Raw genomic sequence first — 23,302 nt, 5'->3', positions numbered from 1 at the left:
CCCTTACTCGCTCGGCTGTTGCCGCCCAGTGGTAGAATTGTAGGTTCGGGAGGGCTAGCCCCCCCCCCCGGATTTTGTTTTTTGTAGGACCTTCTTTGGGATCCTAGCATTTTTACCCCCCCCCCCCCCCATACGAACGCCATGATAAGTTTGTCCAGCACTTTGAAAAAGGCCTTGGGGATGTAGATCGGAATTGATCTAAACAGGAGGAGGAACCTGGGCAGTACATTCATTTTGATCGTCTGGACTCTCCCCGCGAGGGAGAGTGGGAATGTGTTCCATCTTTGCAGGTCCTTTTTTACTTCCTCCGTCAGGCTGGTGAGGTTCCATTTGTGGATCCCTTTCCAGTCATGTGCTATTTGGATCCCCAGGTAGCGGAATTTGTGTCGGGCTTGTTTGAACGGCAGCCCCTTTAGTGCTGTCTCCCCCCATTGCGGGTGTACTGGGAAGATCTCGCTTTTGCTCATGTTGAGTTTGTAGCCCGAGAAGGCTCCAAACTCTTTCAGGAGCGCGATGATTCCGTTCATGCTGCTTTGTGGGTCCGAGATGTAGAGGAGCAGATCATCTGCATAGAGTGAGACTCTGTGCTCTCTGCCTCCCCTTCGGATCCCCCTCCAATTTTTTGCTGCCCTGAGCACGATTGCTAGCGGTTCGATTGCTAGTGCGAACAGCAACGGGGACAGTGGGCATCCTTGTCTGGTGCCCCTGTGCAGCTGGAAGTATTGGGAGTTGGTATTGTTGGTCCGTACACTCGCCATGGGAGCGTTGTATAGGAGCTTTACCCAAGCGGTGAACCCTGTTCCAAGCCCGAACCGCTCCAGTACCTCTATGAGGTGTTTCCATTCGACTCTGTCGAAGGCCTTTTCTGCGTCCAGGGAGATGATCACCTCTTGTGTTCTCTCCCCGGAGGGGGTCATTATCACATTCAGCAGGCGCCTGATGTTCAAGGTAAGCTGTCTACCTTTGACGAAGCCCGTCTGGTCCTCTGTGACCACCTCAGGTACACAGTCTTCTAGCCTTTTGGCTAGGATTTTGGCCAGTATTTTGGCGTCTGCGTTCAGCAGAGATATGGGTCTGTATGACCCACATTCCGTTGGGTCTTTGTCTTTAGCTTTACATGATTGTTCAATTGTGCTCGGTCTGGGGAATTGCTAAGGAAGGTGCGCTGAAATGTAACCAATCAAAATTAATATTGTTGTTCTTGTGTTTTAACTTCAAGGAAGCGTACCAAAGCAGATTCAAGTGACCCAGTTGCCTATAAACAGCGCAGTATTGTTGGCAGTAAAGTGCAGCATGGATGGAGGGAGAAGACTGGAGTGGTTACCCAGTGGAAGGGGACAGTTCTGGACCAGCTGCCAGTTAACCCCTCACTCTTCTTGGTCAAGTATGACGAATTTGACTGCGTGTACGGGATCGAACTTTTCAAAGATGAAAGAGTTTCAGGTCTTGAAATTCTGCCCGATAAAAGTGGTAAGTCATTAATTGCTGGCCTCCTGTTTTCTGTACTTGTGCTGTGTGCGTGTATTTGCAATTAAACCCAAACAGCTTCGAGAACTCTCTTCCCATATAGTTTAAAAGATTTGTAAAGTTAAATAAAATTCCTCATAGTCCACAACAACAACATCAACCTGCTTTTATAGAGCTCCTTCAATGTGGGACAATATCCCGAGGTGTTTTACAAACACCTTAGCAAACGAACGGCGTTAGCAAACGAACCGTAACACCGAGTCAAATGAGCAATATTAGAACAAGTGACCAAAAGCTTAAAGAGAATCTTAGAATCATAGAATTTACAGTGCAGAAGGAGGCCATTCGGCCCATTGAGTCTGCAACGGCCCTTGGAAAAAGCACCCTACTTAAGCCCAGGCTTCCACGCTAACCCAGTAACCCTGTAACCCCACCTAACTAAGGGGCAATTTTAGGATGGCCAATCCACCTAACCTGCACATCTTTGGACTGTGGGAGGAAACCGGAGCACCCGGAGGAAATCCACGCAGACACGGGGAGAAAGTGCAAACTCCATGCAGACTGTCACCCGAGGCCGGAATTGAACCTGGGACCCTGGAACTGTGAGGCAGCAGTACTAACCACTGTGCTACCCTGCCGCCCCTTAGAGGAGAAAGGTAGAACTGAGCCAGAGAGCTGAGCTCCAAACCCCAAAGTGAGTTTGCACAGGTTTCTTTCAATGTCCACCATTGTTGGAAAGACCCTGTTGACATTTTGAATACATCAGAGAGCTTGGTGAACTCCATTATGCGTGTACTCTGCATTCATATCCATAGTGAGTTTGGCTGAATATGAAAGAGAGCTGTTAACCAATGTTATCAGATTAAAACCTCCTTCAAGTCCTCACAGCTTTGCTTTTCAGATTTGCATTAATGTGGTGTAAAGTCATGCTATACGATCTGAACTGAAATGTATAAGTCCCATCTGTATATACTGTGGCAGTTGATTTAATTTAAGATCTGATTTACATATCTGATGCTGTGTCTTGCTGTGATCCTGGAGAAGAATGGGGGAGTGCAATGATAAATCACCATCAAGTGAGTCAAGGTTGACACTTTTTTAAACAGTGGCTATGTTCCATTCCCTGTTAAAAAAAGATTGAATTACCTGTTGCTCTCTTCCATTCCGTGCTTTCCGTAATTGCAGAGCTTACTTGAATCATGACAGCCTTGAGTACTGTTTCAGAGACTGGAACTAAATAAGAGTTTATCTGTGGTGATGGGGTGTTCAGTCACTGTCGTTTAGTTTTTTAGTTTGTTTTTCCTCCTGACGATTTATTCTCCCCCCCCCCCCCCCCCCCCCCCCCATTGTGCCGCTTCCCCTCCCATCTGAGGGCCATGGTCCAGGTCCATGGTGTGACATTGAGAGATCAGAATTCCTCCATTATCCTGCTCAAAAGGCTGATGAGCGCATGCACGTGTGAGTGTATGCAGTGGACATCAACTGCATTGGAGGGGTGGGCGTATCATGTGATCTACAGCACAGGCGCAGGCCATTTGGCCACTTATCTGTGCTGGCGACCGAGGCTTATCCTGCCTACGAAATCCACGTAAGTGCAATTTCTAGCAGCAGAACACTGCATAATCGTCGGTACTGGTACAAGGAATAAAGCCAAAGGCACCACTGTTGACTGACGAAGAATAGCTAACTTGCTAAACAGTGGGGCAGTACATTTTACGACCATCTTGGTAATGCAATCCAAATAGAAATCACCTTTTCTTTAGAAGAATACCACTGCTACAAATATTGACGTGTTCCTGGGGACACCCTTTATGATTTAGGAACTCTGAAGAAACCTTATTTATCTGTCCTCTGTATTAAGTACAAAATGATGATAGTTTCCACCTGCCAGCTTGCATTTCTAGTGTCATAATGGATGACTGTTTGCATGCCGGGTTCCGTAATAAATCCATTATGTTGCTGATGGAAATATGAGATGCTTCATCTCCTCTAGTTCCCTGTGATAGATGGACAAATAACACGTAGCAGGCCATTTGGTTCAACATGCGAGCTGAATCGGGAGAAAACGCAGCAGTATTTACTGGAGTTCAGAAGTTATTGTCCTTATTTACAAAAACAGTAATGTTTCCAAATCTTTCCTGTTTTCTGCAATTATACATCACATTGCAGACGCTGGAGCAAGTTAAATTTATGGCTGAAATAGCATTCCTGCTCGTCCCTGCTTGCCCTTGACTTGGCAAGTCAGCAATCTACAAAGCCCGCTGAGACGTGAGCAATAAGTTAGACCCATTCTCTGCTTCATATACGACGAATGAACATCAAAAGAATGTTTTTCGCGATTGAGTTGGGTTCAAAACCAGCAAGTCAGTTTCTCAGAAAACGGGCATGAACATCAAATAAGGACACGGCTGCGCCCAGCTGTGATGGTCCACATGCAAAATAGCCTCTTGGCATTTGGTATCCTGGCTTCCACAAGGCCACTCGTGCCTGCTTCCAGTGGGTTCCCATACAGCAGCTGCCCAAAAAAGCCAACTTCTGGAATGGAAATTGTTTGGCAAAACCCACATTATTAACCTGAGTTGCACATCAATTGGAAACTATTTCCAATGACGAAAGAGTTGATGGCCAGAGAACACAGATCTAAGGTGATTTGGCCACCGAACGAGAGATGACATGACCTTTCTTTACACAACCAGTGGTTAGGAATGGAAAATGCTGCCTGACGAGCTGGTGATTACAGATTCAACAGCAACCTTCAAAAGGGTATTGGGTACATACTTGAAGGAGGGAAATGAGTTGCAAGGTTATGGAGAAAGGGGTGGAGGAGCAGGGATGACTGGACTGCTCTTCAGATGAACTAGCACAAACTCTGCAGCTCAGAAGGCCTCCTGTGCTGCACGATTCCATAACTGGATTGATTTGTGGTTCCGTTTTTCCCAACAGGTCGAACAAAAATAATGGACGGTGATCTGGCAGAGCTGATCGTGGGGAAAGCGGTCGAACACATGTTTGAAAAGGATGACGGATCGAAGAATGAATGGCGAGGGATGGTTTTGGCACGTGCACCCGTTATGACGACTTGGTATTATATCACGTATGAAAAGGACCCTGTTCTGTATATGTACCAGTTACTGGAGGATTACAAAGAGGGAGATCTCCGTATCCTGCCAGATTCAGGTACATAATGCTCAGGTTTAGTTGTAACATTGTACACTCAAAGCAGGCACATGAGTGCCTAGGACAATCCAGTTTTGGCTCCAGGCAAATTAAAATGCTGGTAATAATAACTCCCCAGGTCAGATCATATCTGTGGAGAGAGTTTAAAAAAAAAAAAATTTAAGATACCCAATTATTTTTTTTCCAATTAAGATGGATTGAACGTGGCCAGTCGATCTACCCTGCACATCTTTGGGTTGTGGGGGTGAGACCCATGCAGACACAGGTAGAATGCGAGAGAGGAACAGAGTTAATGTTTCAGGTCACTGACCTCTAGTTTCAACCCCACCTTGTTTTTGGACTATTCAGCTTAAGAGGCCCGTTAGGTTTGTGTGGTTACCATTGGCTTCACCACGTCACAATTTACTACCAGTGGTAAACTAACCCGGTTATTAGCTGGAATGGTCAGATTTGCCCGCTCGATTAGTGATTGATTTGAGAAGGTGAAGTGAGAGCACGCTGTTGAAGGAATCAAAGGCTAAAGAATACGTGGCAGACCACGGATGGACCCTGTTAGAGATTGACGTGGTTAAAGGATTATCGGCCTCAAAAAGCATCCTTGAAGGTGTAGTAGCATTTAACCTATTATCAGGTAGGAGTCGCCATTGAGTGGAGGGAGGGGTGGCTCAAGTTTCCAATAAAAGATCATCAGAATCAAGCATTTTTCCATTGAGAAATTTGCTCAATGATGATGGAACGGAGAGGACATGTCACAGATTTGTGAGGGGGGGGAGAAGCCTCTTTCCGAGACTGAAGAACCATTTGCAGGACTAATGCATCTTCAGAAGCATCTTAGCTCTGACTCTGCTCCCAGTTTGGGTAAGACACAGAGTTTTATTTCGTTTGTTTTTAATCTTTGAGAAAACAAAATCTTCTGATAAATGCATGCTGAACTGCCTGCAGTAAAGTCTGTGTCGAGAACCAAGTTATTACCTGATGTTCTCAGGGTGTATGCTGTGCTAGCTGTAGACTAATTGGTGATTCTCTTGTCTTCCAAAGCTGTTATCGTGACAAAAACATTGGAGGTTTCTGCACAGTCCAAAGGCCCTTTTATATCTACCACAGATGATTCTGGTTGTACCATAGCTGAATTTGTATGTTAGAGAAGACAAATGGCGATTATAGATGATGAGGAAACTATGAACACAGCTTTCAGCCGTTGAAGAATTGGGCCCTGTGCACTGCAAATTGTGCTAGTGGAACTCACTCCTGTGCCAGGGGATCTCCCATGGGGCGAGGGCGGGGTCTTCTGCCGTGCCACCGAGTGGGCCCGAAAGCCCTCTGCAAAAAAGCCCACCTCAGTACAGGCACAAAGGTTTGGTTTGAAAGCTTCCGGGACGCTGGGGGAACCAGGCTGTGCCGCTCATGATGCTGCCCAAATGCCTGCCACTCCGGTGATGGAGACAGACTGAGCCGCCCGGTGTTTATGCTGTACCAGTTAGAGCTAGCGCAGTTGATGCAGAAGCTTTCAAGTTTATCCGATCGTCCTGTTGGAAAGAAGCCTGTAGAACTCATACTTGCTGCGCCCTCTACTGCCATAGTCCGGTTATGCAGAGCTGGTGGGAATGAAAGTTGCCGTAGCCCCAGAGGACCATATGCTGCTCTCTCTTAGAGAGAGAGAGAGAGCGCTGACTGGTTGTGATTTAACCTGAAGGTCACCACACCTCAGCCAAGGGGCAAGGTTGAGGGGCAAGCATGAATAACCTCAGCCGGTACGGGAACTGAACCCACGCTGTTGGCCTCGCTCTGCATCCCTGACCAGCTATCCAGTCTACTGAGCAAACCGACCTCCTCTAACTCATGGCTCGACATCACATCCAGGGTGAGACCCAGAAGAGAATCTTTCACGTTAATGAGCACCCCCTTCTTTTTTTTTTTAATTAAAAAGTCTACAAATGTAAATAGTTTTAAGGTGGAAGGCATGTTAAAGCTGGTCCATCGATGTTTCTCTGAGCTACAGAGATCTGAAATACCCCCAATCTGCATCCACTGTCTGCTTTTGCTGATCGGTCTTTGGTTAGGGCACGATAAAGCCTGTGACAATTCTACTCAGTTGCTGTTTAGTGATCCATATGTCCATTTTGGAGTGACTCTGGGGGAAACACAGTTACAATCCCTTCCGTCATCAAGTTACAAGGTGTCTCGGCCCATGCATGAATATTGGACCCTTGAGCAGCACCCCGGTGAGGGAGACAATAAATTGAAGAAAGTAGTTGCCGCAAAATGTACATGACAATCTTCTCATATATTTGCATTCTGGTAAGATTGCCGAGATACATACTGAGGTGTTGACTGTGGGTCCCCTGAAGCTACTGGAGAGGAAAGTAAGTTCAATCTATTAAAGCAGGACACACAAGAGGCCAGAGATGGCGGAGGAACACTGCATTTTCTGAAGTTTGTAGGACTGTGCAAGAAGTGTGTGTGTGTGTGTTGGCTGATTGATTCTGATTCTACACCTAACGGTGTAGGGACCGTGAGCTGATGTAGCGTGGAGAGCACATGGGCGCAGGTGAGTAAGACTGGATGTGGGGTTGCATACCAACAGTAGAATTTTGGATGAGCGTATGTTTATTGACTTTGGACGATGGGAGGGTGGCCAGGAGAGCATTGGAATAGATGCATCCGGAGGCACGAGAGGAAAAAATTAGGGCTTCAGCAGCCGTTGAGCTGAAGTGGAGATGGGCGATGTTATGGAGTCTTGATGACGCAAATGTGCTCATAATAATTGGCCCCACTTAAAACAATGCATGCAATATTCACACCGTATACCAACCATAACACAGCTATACTCCACAAACGGCCATCTTCATGTGGAACCTGGTTTCATTTTATATTTGGAAAATTGTTTTTCCATTTTTAATCTCCTGCAGACATCACAGGTACCAAGACAACTCTGATGGAGACTGGTTTTCCTGAGCAGGATTGTATGTGGTGGCTTCAACTGTGGTTATTCGCTTTTATTCCACTAAACGTTGCACAAAGTAACGTGTCTGTATTTATTCACCCTGCAAACCATGTACTCAGGAAGATTTCATTTTTCGCTTATTTGTATTTACCAGTTCAGAAACTGCATAAAAATATGCAGATCGAGTAGTACAGAAATTATTAACCCAGAGCATTAAGTTATACTGTAGTGTAATTCAGGCAAGTAGGACAAGATGATGGTGATACAAATGGAAATGAGTGAAAAGTGAACTTAAAAAAATGTTTTAAAAAGGATGACAAATGTTTGGAACCATGTAGGTTATTGAAGCCACAATACTTTCAAAATACATTTCAGATCTCAAATTGGGGTTAGCACTAGAGGGACTGGCTCGATGGAGAAATGGGTCTTTATTATCGTTTGATGTATTTAACTTGAACATACTGTAAGTAAAGACAGTAGCCAGCCAATAATATAAATATGTCATTATTTGTTGATTGCAATAGACATAACTCAGCACGTTGCTTTGGATTAAGTATTGATTGGTACGTTTTCTTACAACAGAGAACAAGCAAGTTTTGCCAACTGAGCCCGGTGAAGTGATCGAAAGTCTTGTGGGGAAACAGGTGGAGTATGTGACAGAGGACAGCACAAAGAGAACGGGATTGGTGATTCACCAAGTACAGGCCAAACCATCCGTCTATTTCATCAAGTTTGATGACGATTTTCACATTTATGTCTATGACTTGGTCAAAACATCCTAGCTGCATGCAACGCTTGCCATTGCCTTCACTAAGAGATTTTTACTGTGAACTGTGAGCAGATCACTGAAGAGACTTGTGTTCTTTATGTTAGCCCCTCCATGTGTTTATTTTCGAAACTACGAAAGGTGAAATTTTATCCGTCTCCCTTTTGATATCCCCAGCAATTGGTGCACATGGTGTTTGTCGTGCCTGCCATAGTGATCATTGCAGCTTCCATGGTTGTAACGCTGACTGTGAGGCCACAGGAAAGGTCTTTCACTGTAGAAGTTCTGTGGTCCCAGCACCAATGGACACCTTGTTATGGATTGTCGGTTTCCGGTGAGATCTTTTTAGCTAGGAGCTCCCAGCGATGGAGAATCTTGCCCCAAAAGTGGGCAAATATGACTACGACCACTTTGGGCTGCAACAAGCATGTTCCCAGTGGCTATGGAAGCACTCTTTCTGAAAATAGTGCAAACCTTTAATATGGTGGCAGTAGGGTGGTGGTGAGGTGTGGGGGGGGGGGGGGGGGGGGGGGGCATCGTGGGGCGTGGTTTTGGTTCTTGAAGAAGATTGGATAGGATTCTGCCCAATTTAGTCAAAGTTGGTTGAGAAGATCCTGAATTATTGAAAGGATTCACGTTTGGTTTTGATATGCAGGGTTTCCTGAAGATAGAAACTGTTTTCTAAATTATGGCAAAGGAACAAATTTAACGAAACCATAAGAAATAACTTGGGAAAGGAATTATGTGAAGGTACCTTTTTTTAAACTGTTTTGTGATATCTTCTGATTTGCCATGACCTCTCACAGGTAGGAGGTGCATTTGAGACCAGGAAGAGATCAACTATGATCCGATTGAATGGCGGAGCAGACTCGAAGGGCTGAATTGCCTACTTCTGCTCCTAATTCCTATGTTCCTATGATCCACATGTTCAGTGGGCCCCTTACAATACAGATGATCATGTAAAGCATCCATTTGTTATGACGCACTTTTTCTATGGCTCCCATAGGCCGCACATAAGGAAGGTCTACTGTCTGTTCGTGTTTATATATGTGTGCGCGCGTGTGTGTGTGTGTGTGTGTGTCATATCTACCATACTCAGGCTAACAGAAAGAATATTGGCTCTTTGTTGTGCAACTTTTGCAAAACTCATCAGATATCCAATCCGTCTTTTATTGTGTCTTCTGCTTTGTTTTACAAAAGTAAAGGCAAATAACTGAGTAGAATTTTGGACTTAATGGCCTTATTCCTTTCAGCGCAAAACTGGTTTATTTTCCAGTCTCAGCTGTGTGCTTCATTGTAGGAGTTGGGCGTTCCTGTGTTTTATTGCTTCTGTCTTAAGTGTATCGAATTTGTAAAGGGAGGAAGGTCCAGCATAGGGTTTCTCATGGAGAACTGAAAAGGGTCTCCACATGTCCTTGCCCATTAGAACCTAGTGGAGTTATAATAACTTTACTGATGGTACTGCCAGCAACCTAGATACCCCCACCCCCCACACATCCTGATTTCATCGCCGCCCCCGGCAGCTTCATTTGGATTTCACTGAAATGTAATCGCAGAAACGTGAGACATTTTCATACCAGGTCCTCTTGGAACTGTGAAAAATGGTGGAATGGTGACGTTCTTTATTGTCCTTTGTGTTGTATCTGAATTGAGGGGCAAGTGCTGATGTTTACAGATTCTGTCAGTAGCAGTGGCAATGCTGAGGTGATGAATTAAGACCATTGCACAAGGCGGATTATTAAAGTAATGTTGGCTTAGATATGATTTTTTTCATCTTGTTAACATATTGCACAATCCTAATAATAACACTGCTTGAGGAGTGGGAAAAATCTCCACCTCCGTCGAAAATAGTTCATTTTTACATTGTTTCCTTTTCCTTGTTCATTTCTGACCGTATATTTTTTTTTAAAGCCCGTCATCGTAGTTCTTACTCCGCTCTAGGGATGTCCCCCAAAGTACACATTCATAGAGCCAGGACACCCATAGATTCCTTCCAGAAGATGTTATGTTTCAAATTCCTGATGCACTTATGGAAGATAGCCAGTTTGCTTAGGTGTACAATATGTTATCAGTTAGAGCGGGTTAGAAGGAAATACAGTGGCATTTGGCATTCAAAGACTTTGGAATAGGTCAGATACTGCTTTCCCAGGTTAAATCACCTGACTGGAGAGGGCAAGGGTTAGAGCTCGTAGGAGATCTTGGCAGTGCAAGTAATTTGGGATATTGAGGCCCACGGTTTTCTGACCAGGCATTTAAATGAGAACACTAGAGTGAAGAAAAGATGGAAATCCATTGAGGAAACAGGGATGTGACCTCCTCTTTACCTGCGGGAAAGTCACCACTCTACTGTCAGATCACTGTTGCCTACCCAACTCCCAGGTTTCGTCACCCCTTCCAAATTATTGTTTACCAGCTATGGTGGTGAATTGAGAGTTAAACAGTACCAGCGGCGAGCCTGTGACACGTGATATCAAGCATACTTTCTGGGGCTGCTATTTAAACTCGGCAGCTTTGTCGAGTTGTATGCTGCTAGCATAGATGCCAAGACGCTTTCAAGATATGTGTACATAGTTATAAAATATACAACGCGTAGAGGATAAATATACTGGTTATTGGTTTGGGTATGTAAACCAAGGTTTAGTTTGCTCTTTGCTCTTGGAGCTGGGAAGGCGTATTACTTATGCGCTGCGTCCATCACTCCACAAGTGATTGCTGTCTGTATAAGTAACTTAACAGCCTTCTGCATGCTTTTTAACCTAATTCAGCTAATTCTACACTACTTGGTCATAACTATTTTTGCTGATATCTTGAGAAGAGAGAGTGATTATGTTCACTGTACCTACACTCTGGTTAGATGTGTGGCAGTCAGAATAATAGAGCCGGTCCAACCTATGTTAACTTCTCTGTTACACACGCAGTAGCTGTTGTGAACACCAAATTTTCGCCACCCGATTATTTGGCTTCCTGGGCCAAGCTTTCTTAGCTGAATTTTTTTGACACCTCCCAATATAATAACATTATATTAAAATAGGAAAGACGCCTACAATCTATAGTAATATCTTTTCCATCAAGTCGATTCACTTAAATGTTTTTCAGCATATTCCTTGTAGCATATTGCATTATTATCAATAGGATAAGTTGTTTGGCGCAATGTGGCATAATGTCATTTGAATTTGTTGATTTAACCCTGTTTGTTCCGGAGTGGGGAAAAATGGCAGGAAATGCAGGTCTGGCAGCATTGGTGCAGGGAGAAACAAAGTTTTTAAAAATAAACTTAGAGTGTCCAATTCATTTTTTTCCAATTAAGGGGCAATTTAGCGTGGCCAAAACACCTACCCTGCACATCTTTGGGTTGTGGGGGCGAAACCCACACAGACACGGGGAGAATGTGCAAACTCCACACGGACAGTGACCCAGGACCGGGATCGAACCTGGGACCTCGGCACAGTGAGGCAGCAGTGCTAACCCACTGCACCACCCTGCTGCCCTGGGAGAAACAGAGTCCAGGTTTCAGGTCTGCGACCTCTCATCAAACAGATTTCCCCGGGGTGAGGCTTTGAGTCTGAAACTGAATGGGTTTTACTTCTGGAAAGCTGTCGGAAGAGCAGGCAGGATTGGAGCCGTTACGTTTGCCCATTTGGTTGCAGTCAAATACCTGCAGGATAGTTTAGGAACTGGAGATTTCATGGTGTTGAAGTATAGAATTGGAAAATATGTATTTTCATCAGAATTTTTTTTTTCCTCTGTCCAACGCTGGAGAAGCTTTGGGAGAAATATCTCATCATCATTCTCTGAATTTGGGCCTCGCAGGCAAGGCCAGCTTTTATTATCCATACCTCATTCCCCGTCACAAAGTAGTTGTGGGCTGCCGCCTTGAATCGTAGTCAGGTTAGTGAATTTGCTTCCACAGTGCCATTAGGTAGGGGCATTCCATATTTTGACCGAGTGACACTGAAGATATGCTTTTATATATATCATATATCCAAGTCAGGGTATTGTGGGAGTTGGAGCTGATGGTATTCCTACCTGATGACCCTGATGGTGACCCTGTCCTTCTGAGTCATGGAGGCAGTGGATTCACTAGATGCCGCTGAAGAAACTGCGTTAAATTCCTGCAGTGCATCTTATAAATGGTGCCCATTACAGCAAAGGACCACCAATGGTTGGTGGGTGAGGTGCTGATGAAGTGGACTGCTTTGCCTTGGATGGTGCTAAGCTTAATTAATGAGTATTGTTGCTTTTTCAGCCATGCAGCCAAACGTAGAGTATTCAAACACAATCCCGTCTGGTGCCAGGATAGGTGATGGGAGAAGGTTTGTGGAATTAGGAAGTTAGTTTCTCACTGCAGAATACCCTGATCTGTAGTGGAACCATAGAAATGTTACAGTGCAGAAAGAGGCCATTCACCCAGCTTGAAAAAAAAAGAAAAGTAGATGCTTGTTTTAATCCCACTTTCCAGCACCTGGTTTTTTAAAATTTGTTTTTATAAATTTAGTGCCCAATTCGTTTTTTCTAATTAGGGGGCAATTTAGCGTGGCCAATCCACCTAGCCTGCACATTTTTGAGTTGTGGGGGCGAAACCACGCAAACACGGAGGGGGGGGGGGGGGGGGGGGGGAGAGATGTGCAAACTCCATTAGGACAATGACCCAGAGCCGGGATCGAACCTGGGACCTCGGCGCCATGAGGCCGCAATGCTAACCCACTGTGCCACCGTGCTGCCCCTCCAGCACCTGGTCTGTTTCCTCGCAGGTTACAACACGTAAGGGGCAGGTCCGGGCACCTTTCAAATGAGTTGACCGTTTCTCCCTCAACCACCAATTTGGGCAATGAATTCCAGAGGCCCACAGCCCACCACCCTCTGAGTGAAGTCGTGTTTCCTCATTTCCCCTCTGGTCATTCATAGAACATACAGAGCAAGAAGGAGGCCATTTGGCCCATCGAGTCTGCACCAACCCACTTAAGCCCTCGCTTCCACCCTATCCCCGTAACCCAATAGCCCCTCCTAACCTTTTTTTTTGTGGACACTAAGGGCAATTTAGCATGGCCAATCCACCTAACCTGCACGTCTTTGGACTGTGGGGGGAAACCAGGGCATCTGGAAGAAACCCACGCAGACACGGGGAGAACGTGCAGACTCCTCAGACAGTGACCCAGCAGGGAATCGAACCTGGGACCCTGGCGCTCTGAAACCACGGTGCTAACCACTGTGCTGGCCTTAGTCCTCCTTGGCTGAAAACCAATCATTTTCAACTTATGCCCCCTGATAATTGACCCCTCAGCTAGGGAAAACAAGTCTTTCCTGTCTAGGCTCCTCATAATTTTGTTACACCTCAATTCATGGCCTCCTCTGTTCTAAGGTAAACAACCCCAGCCTGTTCAATCTCTCATAGCTGCAATTTTCAGGTCCTGGCACATTCCAGTAAATCCCCTCTGCCATGTGCAACAATCACGCCTTTCCTGTAATGTGGTGACCAGAACTGTACACACAACACCAGCTGTGGCCTAACCAACATTTTTTACAGCTCCAGCATTACATCCCTGCTTTTATATTCAATACCTCACTGTGTTTTCTTATCACCGTATCCGCTTGCCCTGCCACATGCAAGGAACTATGGATGTGCATTCCCAAAATGTATCACTTCCTCTACCACTCTTAATATCCTCCCATTTATTGTGTATTCCTTTCCCCCCAAATGCATTCCCCCACACTTGTTTTTCCGGTTCAAATTCCATTTGCCCCTTCTCTGCCCAGTCAACCATTTGAACCATTAAAATCATTCTGAGGACAACAGGTATCATTTACACGGATAATATTGGTGCCACCTGCAAAATTGGGCAGCAGGGTAGCATTGTGGATAGCACAATTGCTTCACAGCTCCAGGATCCCAGGTTCGATTCCGGCTTGGGTCACTGTCTGTGCGGAGTCTGCACATCCTCCCCATGTGTGCGTGGTTTTCCTCCGGGTGCTCCGGTTTCCTCCCACAGTCCAGAGATGTGCGGGTTAGGTGGATTGGCCATGATAAATTGCCCTTAGTGTCCAAAATTGCCCTTAGTGTTGGGTGGGGTTACTGGGTTATGGGGATAGGATGGAGGTGTTGACCTTGGGTAGGGTGCTCTTTCCAAGAGCCGGTGCAGACTCAATGGGCCGAATGGCCTCCTTCTGCACTGTAAATTCTATGATCATCTATAATTCTATGAATTACCAATCATACTTTCCAGCAAACATTGGGTCCAACTCTGAGCCCTATGGAACACCACTGGAAACTGTTCTTCTTTTGAAGAAATTGTAGTTTTGGCCCTAACTCGCCCTTTTTCCACTCTATCCCTTGGGATTTTCACTTTTCTGACCAGTCTGCCATGTGGGACCTTGACAAATGCCTTGCTCACATCCATGTGGACAACATCCACTGCACTACCCTCGTCAATCCTCCCTTGTTGCTTCCTGAAAAATTTAGATGAAGTGTTTAAAAAAAAACAATAACTCGTGAAGAAGACAGCCCACCATCACTGTCACTTCAATAGAGGCAAAATTCTACGGATATTGAACATCCAAAATAAAAACATAATATGCTGGCAAGACCCAGCAGGTCTGGCAGCATCAAATGGAATTAACGTTTCGGAGTCTGCATGACATCTTCAGAGCTGAAGAAGCTCTCTGGTCGTCTGCGCAACACACGTCTTGTGAGCATTTTTATACTTACATTTTTACATAAACCTACCTGACTACATTCAGAAGATTAATGAAGATCACCTATGACAATTGAAAATGAAATGAAAATGAAAATCGCTTATTGTCACGAGTGGGTTTCAAATGAAGTTACTGTGAAAAGCTCCTAGTCGCCACATTCCGGCGCCTGTTCGGGGAGGCTGGTACGGGAATCGAACCGTGCTGCTGGCCTGCCTTGGTCTTCTTTCAAAGCCAGCGATTTAGCCCAGTGTTCTAAACAGCCCCTGTTGTGGTTATTATGGAGTGGTGGGGGGGGGGGGGGGGGGGGGGGGGGGGGGAGAAAATATTTCATGCAAACTTTTTTTTATTGGATTTAAAGCAGAGTGCTGTAAAAGCACAGCAGGTCTGTCAGTATCTGAGAAAAGACGGGTTAATTTTGAGGACTGTGAACCACTGTGGCAAGATTAAGAAGCATTTTAGGTTGGACAAATTACTCTTGTTTCAAGGGCAACTCCTTAGCTCCCAAACATTCATCCCAACTTGACACTGAACTACATAAGCAAATACTAGGACGGAAGACAAGTTTGGTAAAAGTGGTAGGTTTTGAAGAGGTTGGGGGGGGGGGGGGGGGGGGGGGGGTGCAGTTGTGCAGGGAGGGAATTCTGGTTGGATTTCGGGTCAGTGGTTCACGCCATGGGCAATTCTAGTCAAACCGGGTCAGGTAGGGGGTCAGGGTTCACTTGGAGAACTTAATAGACAGGTACGCAAGTCGGAAAAGGAGATGCACACTGCGCCAACACAATACCTAACATGTCCAGGTAATGTTTTTAAAATTCTACTCTGTTAAAATTGATGCATGGCACATTCTTGAAAACATCCGTTTTTCGGAAAGCCGGATTTGAGACACTGTACTGTAGTCGTTTGTATTGATTCGATATTTCGATTCAGCTACCTGGTAAACTGCTACATCAGCAGACCAAAGTCGCAAGCTCAAGGCCTTAAAGATAACGCCCTTCTCTCAGTTGTTGGACCATGTTTGCACAAAATTATCCGAGTAAATATGACTATTTGGTCCAACCCCAGTCAAAGTCTGTGCTAATGCTCCACCTGAACCTCCCTCCTATCTTTCCTCACCTATCTCTCATCCAAGTTACCTTTTATTCCCTTCCCCTCAGATTCTTATTCAACCTCTCCTTAAATGCATCTATATTATTCACCTCAACTACTCCTTGTCACTTCTAGATTCTCACCACGCTCCAGGTAAAGAAGACTCTTCTGAACTCCCTATTTGATTTCTTGGAGACTGTTTTATGTTGATGGGCTCCGGTTTTGCTCTTCCCCACAAGTGGAAACACCCTGTTTGAGGGCTGACTTGTAGTAATAATAATGATCTTTATTCGTGTCACCGGTAGGCCTATATCAACACTGCGGTGAAGTTACTGCGAAAATCCCCCAGAAAAATCTGTTGTCAACCTGGGAAAATTAGACTTTTTGGAAGGATGCAAACCCAAAAAATGATTGTGAATCCAATGAACAGGGAGGGGGAACAAAGGACGGCTTTTCACTCCACAGTCTACACTGTAACGTGACCAACAGGGGATAGAGTTTGGGGGAGGTTTGTTCATTTCTGAGCCTGATTAATGCAGTGTACTGGTATGGTGGCCATGGTGTGAAGACTTTGGTCCGTGGTTTCCTCTGGTGGGAGACGGTGCTCATCCACGATGGGGATAAAGGGCAGGAAGACACAAGTTGACATGGGCCTTGGGCCTGCTGCTGACCAGAACCACGCGGCGCCTACTCTGAGCTGGAGACCGTAGAAAAATAACCAAATTAGGAAGGTTAAAAGTCTATGTCTGTTTTCACCAAATTTTGTAAATTTTTTTTAGTTTTGAATGCAAGAAGGTTTGTTTGACTTTAAATTTAAAAAGTATTAAGTAGATCCCATGCAGAATGGGCCATTGCGCGGTCACATGGCATTGCTGAATTAAACGTAAACAATAGTGAAACCAGAAATTCAGACTCTAGCTAAGGCTTAGTTTAGTTACACTTTGAGGATATTTCTATTACTAGATTTCGGATCGGCAACTCGCAACTGAAAGAATTTGTGGCCTTCTGACATTTCTTTAAAACTGTAAAGCTAACACCTCTGTTAAGGGTCAGTTGACACCCAGTCCCCCTTCGCTCCCCATCCCAGCCCCCACACGCTGCAGCAGCAGAAAACCTGCTCGTCCAACCATTTTCTTTCCACCATTGTCAGTTCTGAGAATAAAGGAAAATTGAAACCTTGCTTACAGTGGCGGAGAGTTGTACCACACTTGAGCTTAAAATGGCTCTGCGCTTTAAGACCACAGCAAGCGTTAAGCGTGGTCTGTGCGATCGGTTTGCCACATCAACAATAAAGTTGGGGTCTTTGTTAAAAGTGCTGAACTGCCACCAATTCTCTACCATGTGAACGGGAAAAGGAATACAGGCCTGGAACTAACCAGCCTCTGGCTGTGTCTTGACAATTAAAGGGTTAAATCGTTCAAAAATATATATATATTTAAAGGCAAGTGTCTGGGAACAAGTGTAAATGTTGCAATGATTAATAGTTGTTGGTGGATTGCTAAAGGCATTGTAAATGTTACAGTTTTATTACTCTGAATATTATTTGCAATGTATATGTTCTCATTGTCAGGAATGTTCCCGTACCACATTGTTGGGGAAGACTTGAACTCCTCCCGGAAAGATTTAGTTACTTCTATCTTATGGAAACATTTGACAAACCCTCTGTGCTGTTGGTTACTCCCCATTGTCTGTCATCGTTTTGTTTTGGATATGGGGAGTCGATCAGGACGTTTCGATTTGAAATGACGTTTTAAAAATATTTACAATAAGGTCGGAGGAAGATGGATGGAATTACAAAACACCAGTAACAATCCCATGTAATAAAAATGTAAACCTTTGCCACATACCTATTGTGATTTTTGCTCACACTTCTGGTGAAGACCGTTGGAGGTACCATTCTAATCGGTTAGACTGCGAGTTCAATCAGGAAACGGGTCTTGGTGACACTGCCGTGCAAGCCGTAGCTGCTAAGTGACCTTGTAGTTCCCCTGTCTTCTGTGTCACTGTCCCGCGTTTAACATCCACAGGATCTATTTCAATTCTTTGCTTTCAAGGTGTCACCCAGTTTGGCATTGAATAAAGGACTCCAGGTTCAACTACTAGTCGGGTGTTAACTGGACGCCGGTGCCCCACCGATAGTCTCCACACTCCTCTAGGCTCGGGAGAGGGGAAGACGTATAAAGTATTTGGGATTTCCCACTGCTGCTCACCAGCTGCTTGGAAAATGTGGATGTCAGGTGAGGATAGGGGTGAGTCTGATCTCGAGCCACTTTTCAAGCGCTTGGTTAGCACTGCTGCCTGACGGCGCCATAGAGGTTCCTCTGGATGCTCCCGTTTCCTCCCACACTCTAAAAATGCGCAGATTAGGTGGATTGGCCCTGCTAAATCGCTGTTTAGTGTGCAAACGGTAAGGTGGGGTTACAGGGATAAAGCCGGTGGGGCGTCTGGATAAGGTGCTCTTTTGGAGGGTCGGGCCAGACCTGGGCAGAATGGCCTCCTTCTGCACCGTAAGGATTCTATGATTGAGTGTCCGGGTGCACAATTGAAAAATTGGTTGTTTTAAGCTGGGAATGCCAGTGGAACTGAACCCCAGGAAGAATCATTAATGTTTAGTTTGCACATTCTGCCCGTGTTTGCGTGGGTTTCGCCCCCACAACCCAAAGATGTGCAGGGTAGGTGGATTGGCCACGCTAAATTGCCCCTTAATTGGAAAAAAATGAATTGGGTACTCTAAATTTAAAAAAAAAAGAATCATCAATGTTTTTCGGGGTGGGGGAGGGTTCATGAAAGACTTAAATGGATCATTAAAAAGGTTGGGAAGAAGTTCAAGTCTTCAGCCACATCGGAACAGGAGAACATTACACTCTATCTGCCCACAAGTGTTGCCTCTGTGGAAAGACACCCGTTCTGTAAATAATTGCTATGTTTAACATTTAACTATTCAGTGTTAGAACTGATTTGTTTCTCAGCAGGCGGAATCTTGACAGCTTTCAGAGCAACTACATCATCAAAACCTGCACTAACAACTGCTTTGAAGCAGCAGCATTTTAAAATGGGGTTGGGGTGGGGGGGGGGGGGGGGGGGGGGGGGGCAGGAGGGGTGGTACTGGGCCCGGGGGGGGGGGGGGGGGGGGGAAGAGAAGAAAATGCTGCTTATTAAACAAAAACAAATGTTGGTATTTTTTCTAGTTGTGATGTGCTGCAGTCATTTCACGGAGAAACACAAAAAAAAATAAAAATCCATATTATTGAGGTTGCGGAGTGAAATGTATTCATTCTTCCCCAGCTGTTTATCTTCCATGTCTCTCCTTCGATCCCAGTTCGTGTCATTTCTTCCTGCTCTGAGCCCATTACCATTGGGACAGCTGGGGGGAACGATGGCACAGGAGTTTAACTGCCAATCTCCGTGACTACGCCCAGCCGATTTAAAGGTAAATGTGTCCGCGTTCCCGTCTCTGGGTCACAAGAGTCCGAGTCCCATTGAACACAACAATCAAAGCTGACACTCTCGGCGGAGTGCTGCACTGTCAGAGGTGCCGCCTTCCCAAGGGGACATTAAACCAAGGGCCCACCTGTCCCCTCAAATGATCTCCCTAAAAGAAGCCATGATGTGGAGATGCTGGCGTTGGACTGGGGTGAGCACAGTAAGAAGTCTTCCAACACCAGGTTAAAGTCCAACAGGTTTGTTTTGAATCATTAGCTTTCGGAGCACTGCTCCTTCCTCACGTGAACCATCCTCACCTGAGAAAGGAGCAGTGCTCCGAAAGCTAGTGATTCGAAACAAACTTGTTAGAGTTGAACCTGGTGTTGGAATACTTACTGTATTCAAAGAAAAGCAGGGGCATCCCCCCTCAGTGTCCAGGCCAATAATCCTCAAACGACATCTGAAAAGGCTGATTGTCTGGTTATTATCGTATTGCTGCTTATGGGAGCTTGCTTTGCACAAAGTGGCTGCTGTGTTTCCAACGTTATAATGGTGACTAAACTTCAAAAATGCTTGATTGGCTGCAATGTGGCGTCCTATGGTCCTAAAAGGACTGCATAACTTTAGGCCTTTCTGTCCAATAATACTTGGCTTCCTTGATTTGTCAATGGATAAACTCAATAACCAGTGCTGATCTGACCAGCAAGATGCCAAGTTTAACTCTCTGAGCAGTTTGCTGATTTCAGGACAATGTAAGGACATAACACTTGGCAACCGTGCTGCAGGGTGAAGGATGAGACAAAGTTTCCCCCTCCTCAGTATCCAGTGGTTGGTGGTGGTATAAACCTGGGTGTGAATGTTGAGCGAAGAGCATATGCCATTCAGTTCATCCACCATGATAGGAGGCAGTTCCGCCCTTCGCACGGTTGATCTGTAGCTTAACATCAATCATCGGCCTACGCTCCCTTATCCTTAATCTTTTTGTGACACCAGGGTGTTATCAATTTCCGTTTTGAAATTTTCATTGGTATCAGCAGCTTTGACGGGGAATTGTAGATTCCCTAGCTTTCCGTGAAGAGGTGTTTCCTGCTACACCCCAAATAGCCTGTCTAATTTGAAGATTGTCCCCTTGTTCTGGACTCCTTTCCCCCTCCCCCACTTCACAAGATCAAATATTTTTTCTCTCTCTACCCCATCAGATCCTTTAATCATTCCATAAAGACGTCATGAAGTTAGGTGGTCAGGCAGGTAGTGCTGAGGAAGTGGGGAGGCTGCAGAAGGATCTAGACAGTTTGTGAGAGTGGTGCAGGAAATGGCTGATGCATTTCAACGTGAGAAAATGTGAGGTCTTGCACTTTGGAAAAAAGAATCCAAGCATAGACTACTTTCTAAACGGTGAGAAAATTCATAATGCCAAAGTACAAAGGGATCTGGGAGTGCTAGTCGAGGATTCCCTAAAGGTAAACATGCAGGTTGAATCCGTGATTAAGAAAGCGAATGCTATGTTGTCATTTATCTCAAGAGGGTTGGAATATAAAAGCAGCGATGTGCTACTGAGCCTTTATAAGGCTCTGGTTAGGCCCCATTTGGAGTACTGTGTCCAGTTTTGGGCCCCACATCTCAGGAAGGACATACTGGCACTGGAGCGTGTCCAGCGGAGATTCACACGGATGATCCCTGGAATGGCGGGTCTAGCATATGAGGAACGGCTGGCGTTCCTGGGATTGTATTCATTGGAGTTCAGAAGGTTAAGGGGAGATCTAATAGAAACTTACAAGATAATACATGGCTTAGAAAGGACGGACGCAAAGAAACTGTTTCCGTTAGGCGAGGAGTCGAGGACCCGTGGGCACAGCCTTAGAATTAGAGGGGGTAAATTCAAAACAGAAATGCGGAGACATTTCTTCAGCCAGAGAGTGGTGGGCCTGTGGAATTCATTGCCGCAGAGTGCAGTGGAGGCCGGGACGCTAAATGGCTTCAAGGCAGAGATAGATAAATTCTTGATGTCGCGAGGAATTAAGGGCTATGGGGAGAATGCTGGGAGGTGGAGTTGAAATGCCCATCAGCCATGATTGAATGGCGGAGTGGACTCGATGGGCCGAATGGCCTTACTTCCACTCCTATGTCTTATGGTCTTATGGTCATTTAGATTGTCCCTTGATCTTCAATAATCAAAGGAACGCCAGTTTTGTCTGTGTAGTTTGTCCTCATAATTTAACCCTTTTATCCGGGTATCATTCTGGTAAATCTGCTCTGCACTCCCTCCATGACTCTGAGATACTCCAGGTGGCGTAAGTCAGTGTTTTATATTTTAATATAATCTTTTCCCCTTTGTATTCTGGACATCTGGAGATAAACGCCCATATTCCATTGGTCTTAATTTATTTCCTGTACCTGTCCATTATCTTGTAATGATAATTATTCGTGAACCCCTGAATCTACTCTCCAACAATTCCTCATTTCTCACTCTTTACAAATATCTCCAATCTATTTATCTTGAGTACAAAGTGGATGACCTCAACACTTGTTCCTCATTGAACTCCATCTGCCAGAGTTTTTCCCCACTCGCTTAAACTGTCTGTGCCCCGTTGCAAATTTCTACTCCCATTTATACACTATTTAAAGTACCAGACAACTTGATTTCATCAGCAAGTTATGAATATATGGCTGCACCGAGGACCCAGGTTCGATCCCAGCCCCGGGTCTCTGTCTGTGTGGAGTTTGCACATTCTCCCCGTCTCTGCGTGGGTCTCACCCCCACAACCCAAAGATGTGCAGGGTAGGTGGATTGGCCATGCAAAATGGCCCTTTAATTTGATTTTTTAAAAACATTTTTATATATGGCTCTTCAAGTTTTTTAAAAGATTGTTTTTATTATGACATTTGTAAAATATATATATATGTATACATTAAACACAAGCAAAACGCAAACAGGAAATCTAACAAATAAATAACCAAAACCACTGCGCCCCATCCTCTCTGCCATGCCCCCTATTCACTCTGCCTCCTTTTTTAACCCCAAAGTACCCCCACCTCCCCACCCCATCCATTGCTGACTTGACTGTCTTGGAAGAAGTCGATAAACGGCTTCCGTCTCCGGGAAAACCCCTCCATCGACCCTCTCAAGCTGAACTTGATTTATTCCAGCCTAAGGAATTCCGTGAGGCCGCTCACCCACAGTTTTGGTGGCTCCGAGTCCTACCATCCCAACAGGATCCGTCTCCGGGTTACCAGAAAGCCAAAGTACAAAACGCGGCCTCGCCCACCCTCTGGACTCCCGGATTTTCCGACACTCCATAAATTGTCAATTGTGGACTCTGGACCACCTTCATCCTCAGCATCACGTCAGTGCGTCCCTGCCAAAATCTCTCCAGCTTCGGACAGGCCCAGAACATGCTCCCACACCTATCCTCCCTTAATGAAAGTTATTTGTATATGTGGTGAAATGTCAGGGCCCAGTGTAGATTCCTGGCCTTCATTTTTACATGGTGTGCATTTCTGAACATACTGGTCACTAAGGGCAATTTAACATGGCCAATCCATCTAACCTGCACATCTTTGGACTGTGGAAGGAAACCGGAGCACCCAGAGGAAACCCACGCAGTCATGGGGAGAACGTGCAAACTCCGCACAGACAGTGACCCAGCGGGGAATCGAACCTGGGACCCTGGCACTGTGAAGCCACAATGCTATCCACTTGTGCTACCGTGATGCCCTAGTATATGTATTTTCTTTTTCTTTTCATGTAC

General features: G+C 45.3%; 1 protein-coding gene across 2 annotated transcripts in view; it reads left to right on the top strand.

The window, feature by feature from the left end:
- The window catches only part of LOC119953024 (spindlin-1-like), a 94,270-nt gene extending 85,412 nt beyond the window's left edge, over positions 1 to 8,858 (top strand). Inside the window, exons 3-5 of one of the 2 annotated variants that reach the window (XM_038776798.1) lie at positions 1,220 to 1,470; positions 4,411 to 4,644; positions 8,171 to 8,858. In XM_038776798.1, the coding sequence (XP_038632726.1) occupies positions 1,220 to 1,470; positions 4,411 to 4,644; positions 8,171 to 8,370 (685 nt within the window). In that variant the 3' untranslated portion in view covers positions 8,371 to 8,858. The remainder of the gene's footprint in view (positions 1 to 1,219; positions 1,471 to 4,410; positions 4,645 to 8,170) is intronic. The other variant, XM_038776799.1, reaches the window with a different exon arrangement.
- The last annotated feature ends 14,444 nt before the right edge of the window (positions 8,859 to 23,302 follow it).

Source organism: Scyliorhinus canicula, chromosome 18 (assembly GCF_902713615.1).
Source record: "Scyliorhinus canicula chromosome 18, sScyCan1.1, whole genome shotgun sequence".
Lineage (NCBI taxonomy): Eukaryota > Metazoa > Chordata > Chondrichthyes > Carcharhiniformes > Scyliorhinidae > Scyliorhinus > Scyliorhinus canicula.
Note: the sequence above shows the minus strand (reverse complement) of the source record. Positions and strands in the feature narration are given on the sequence as shown.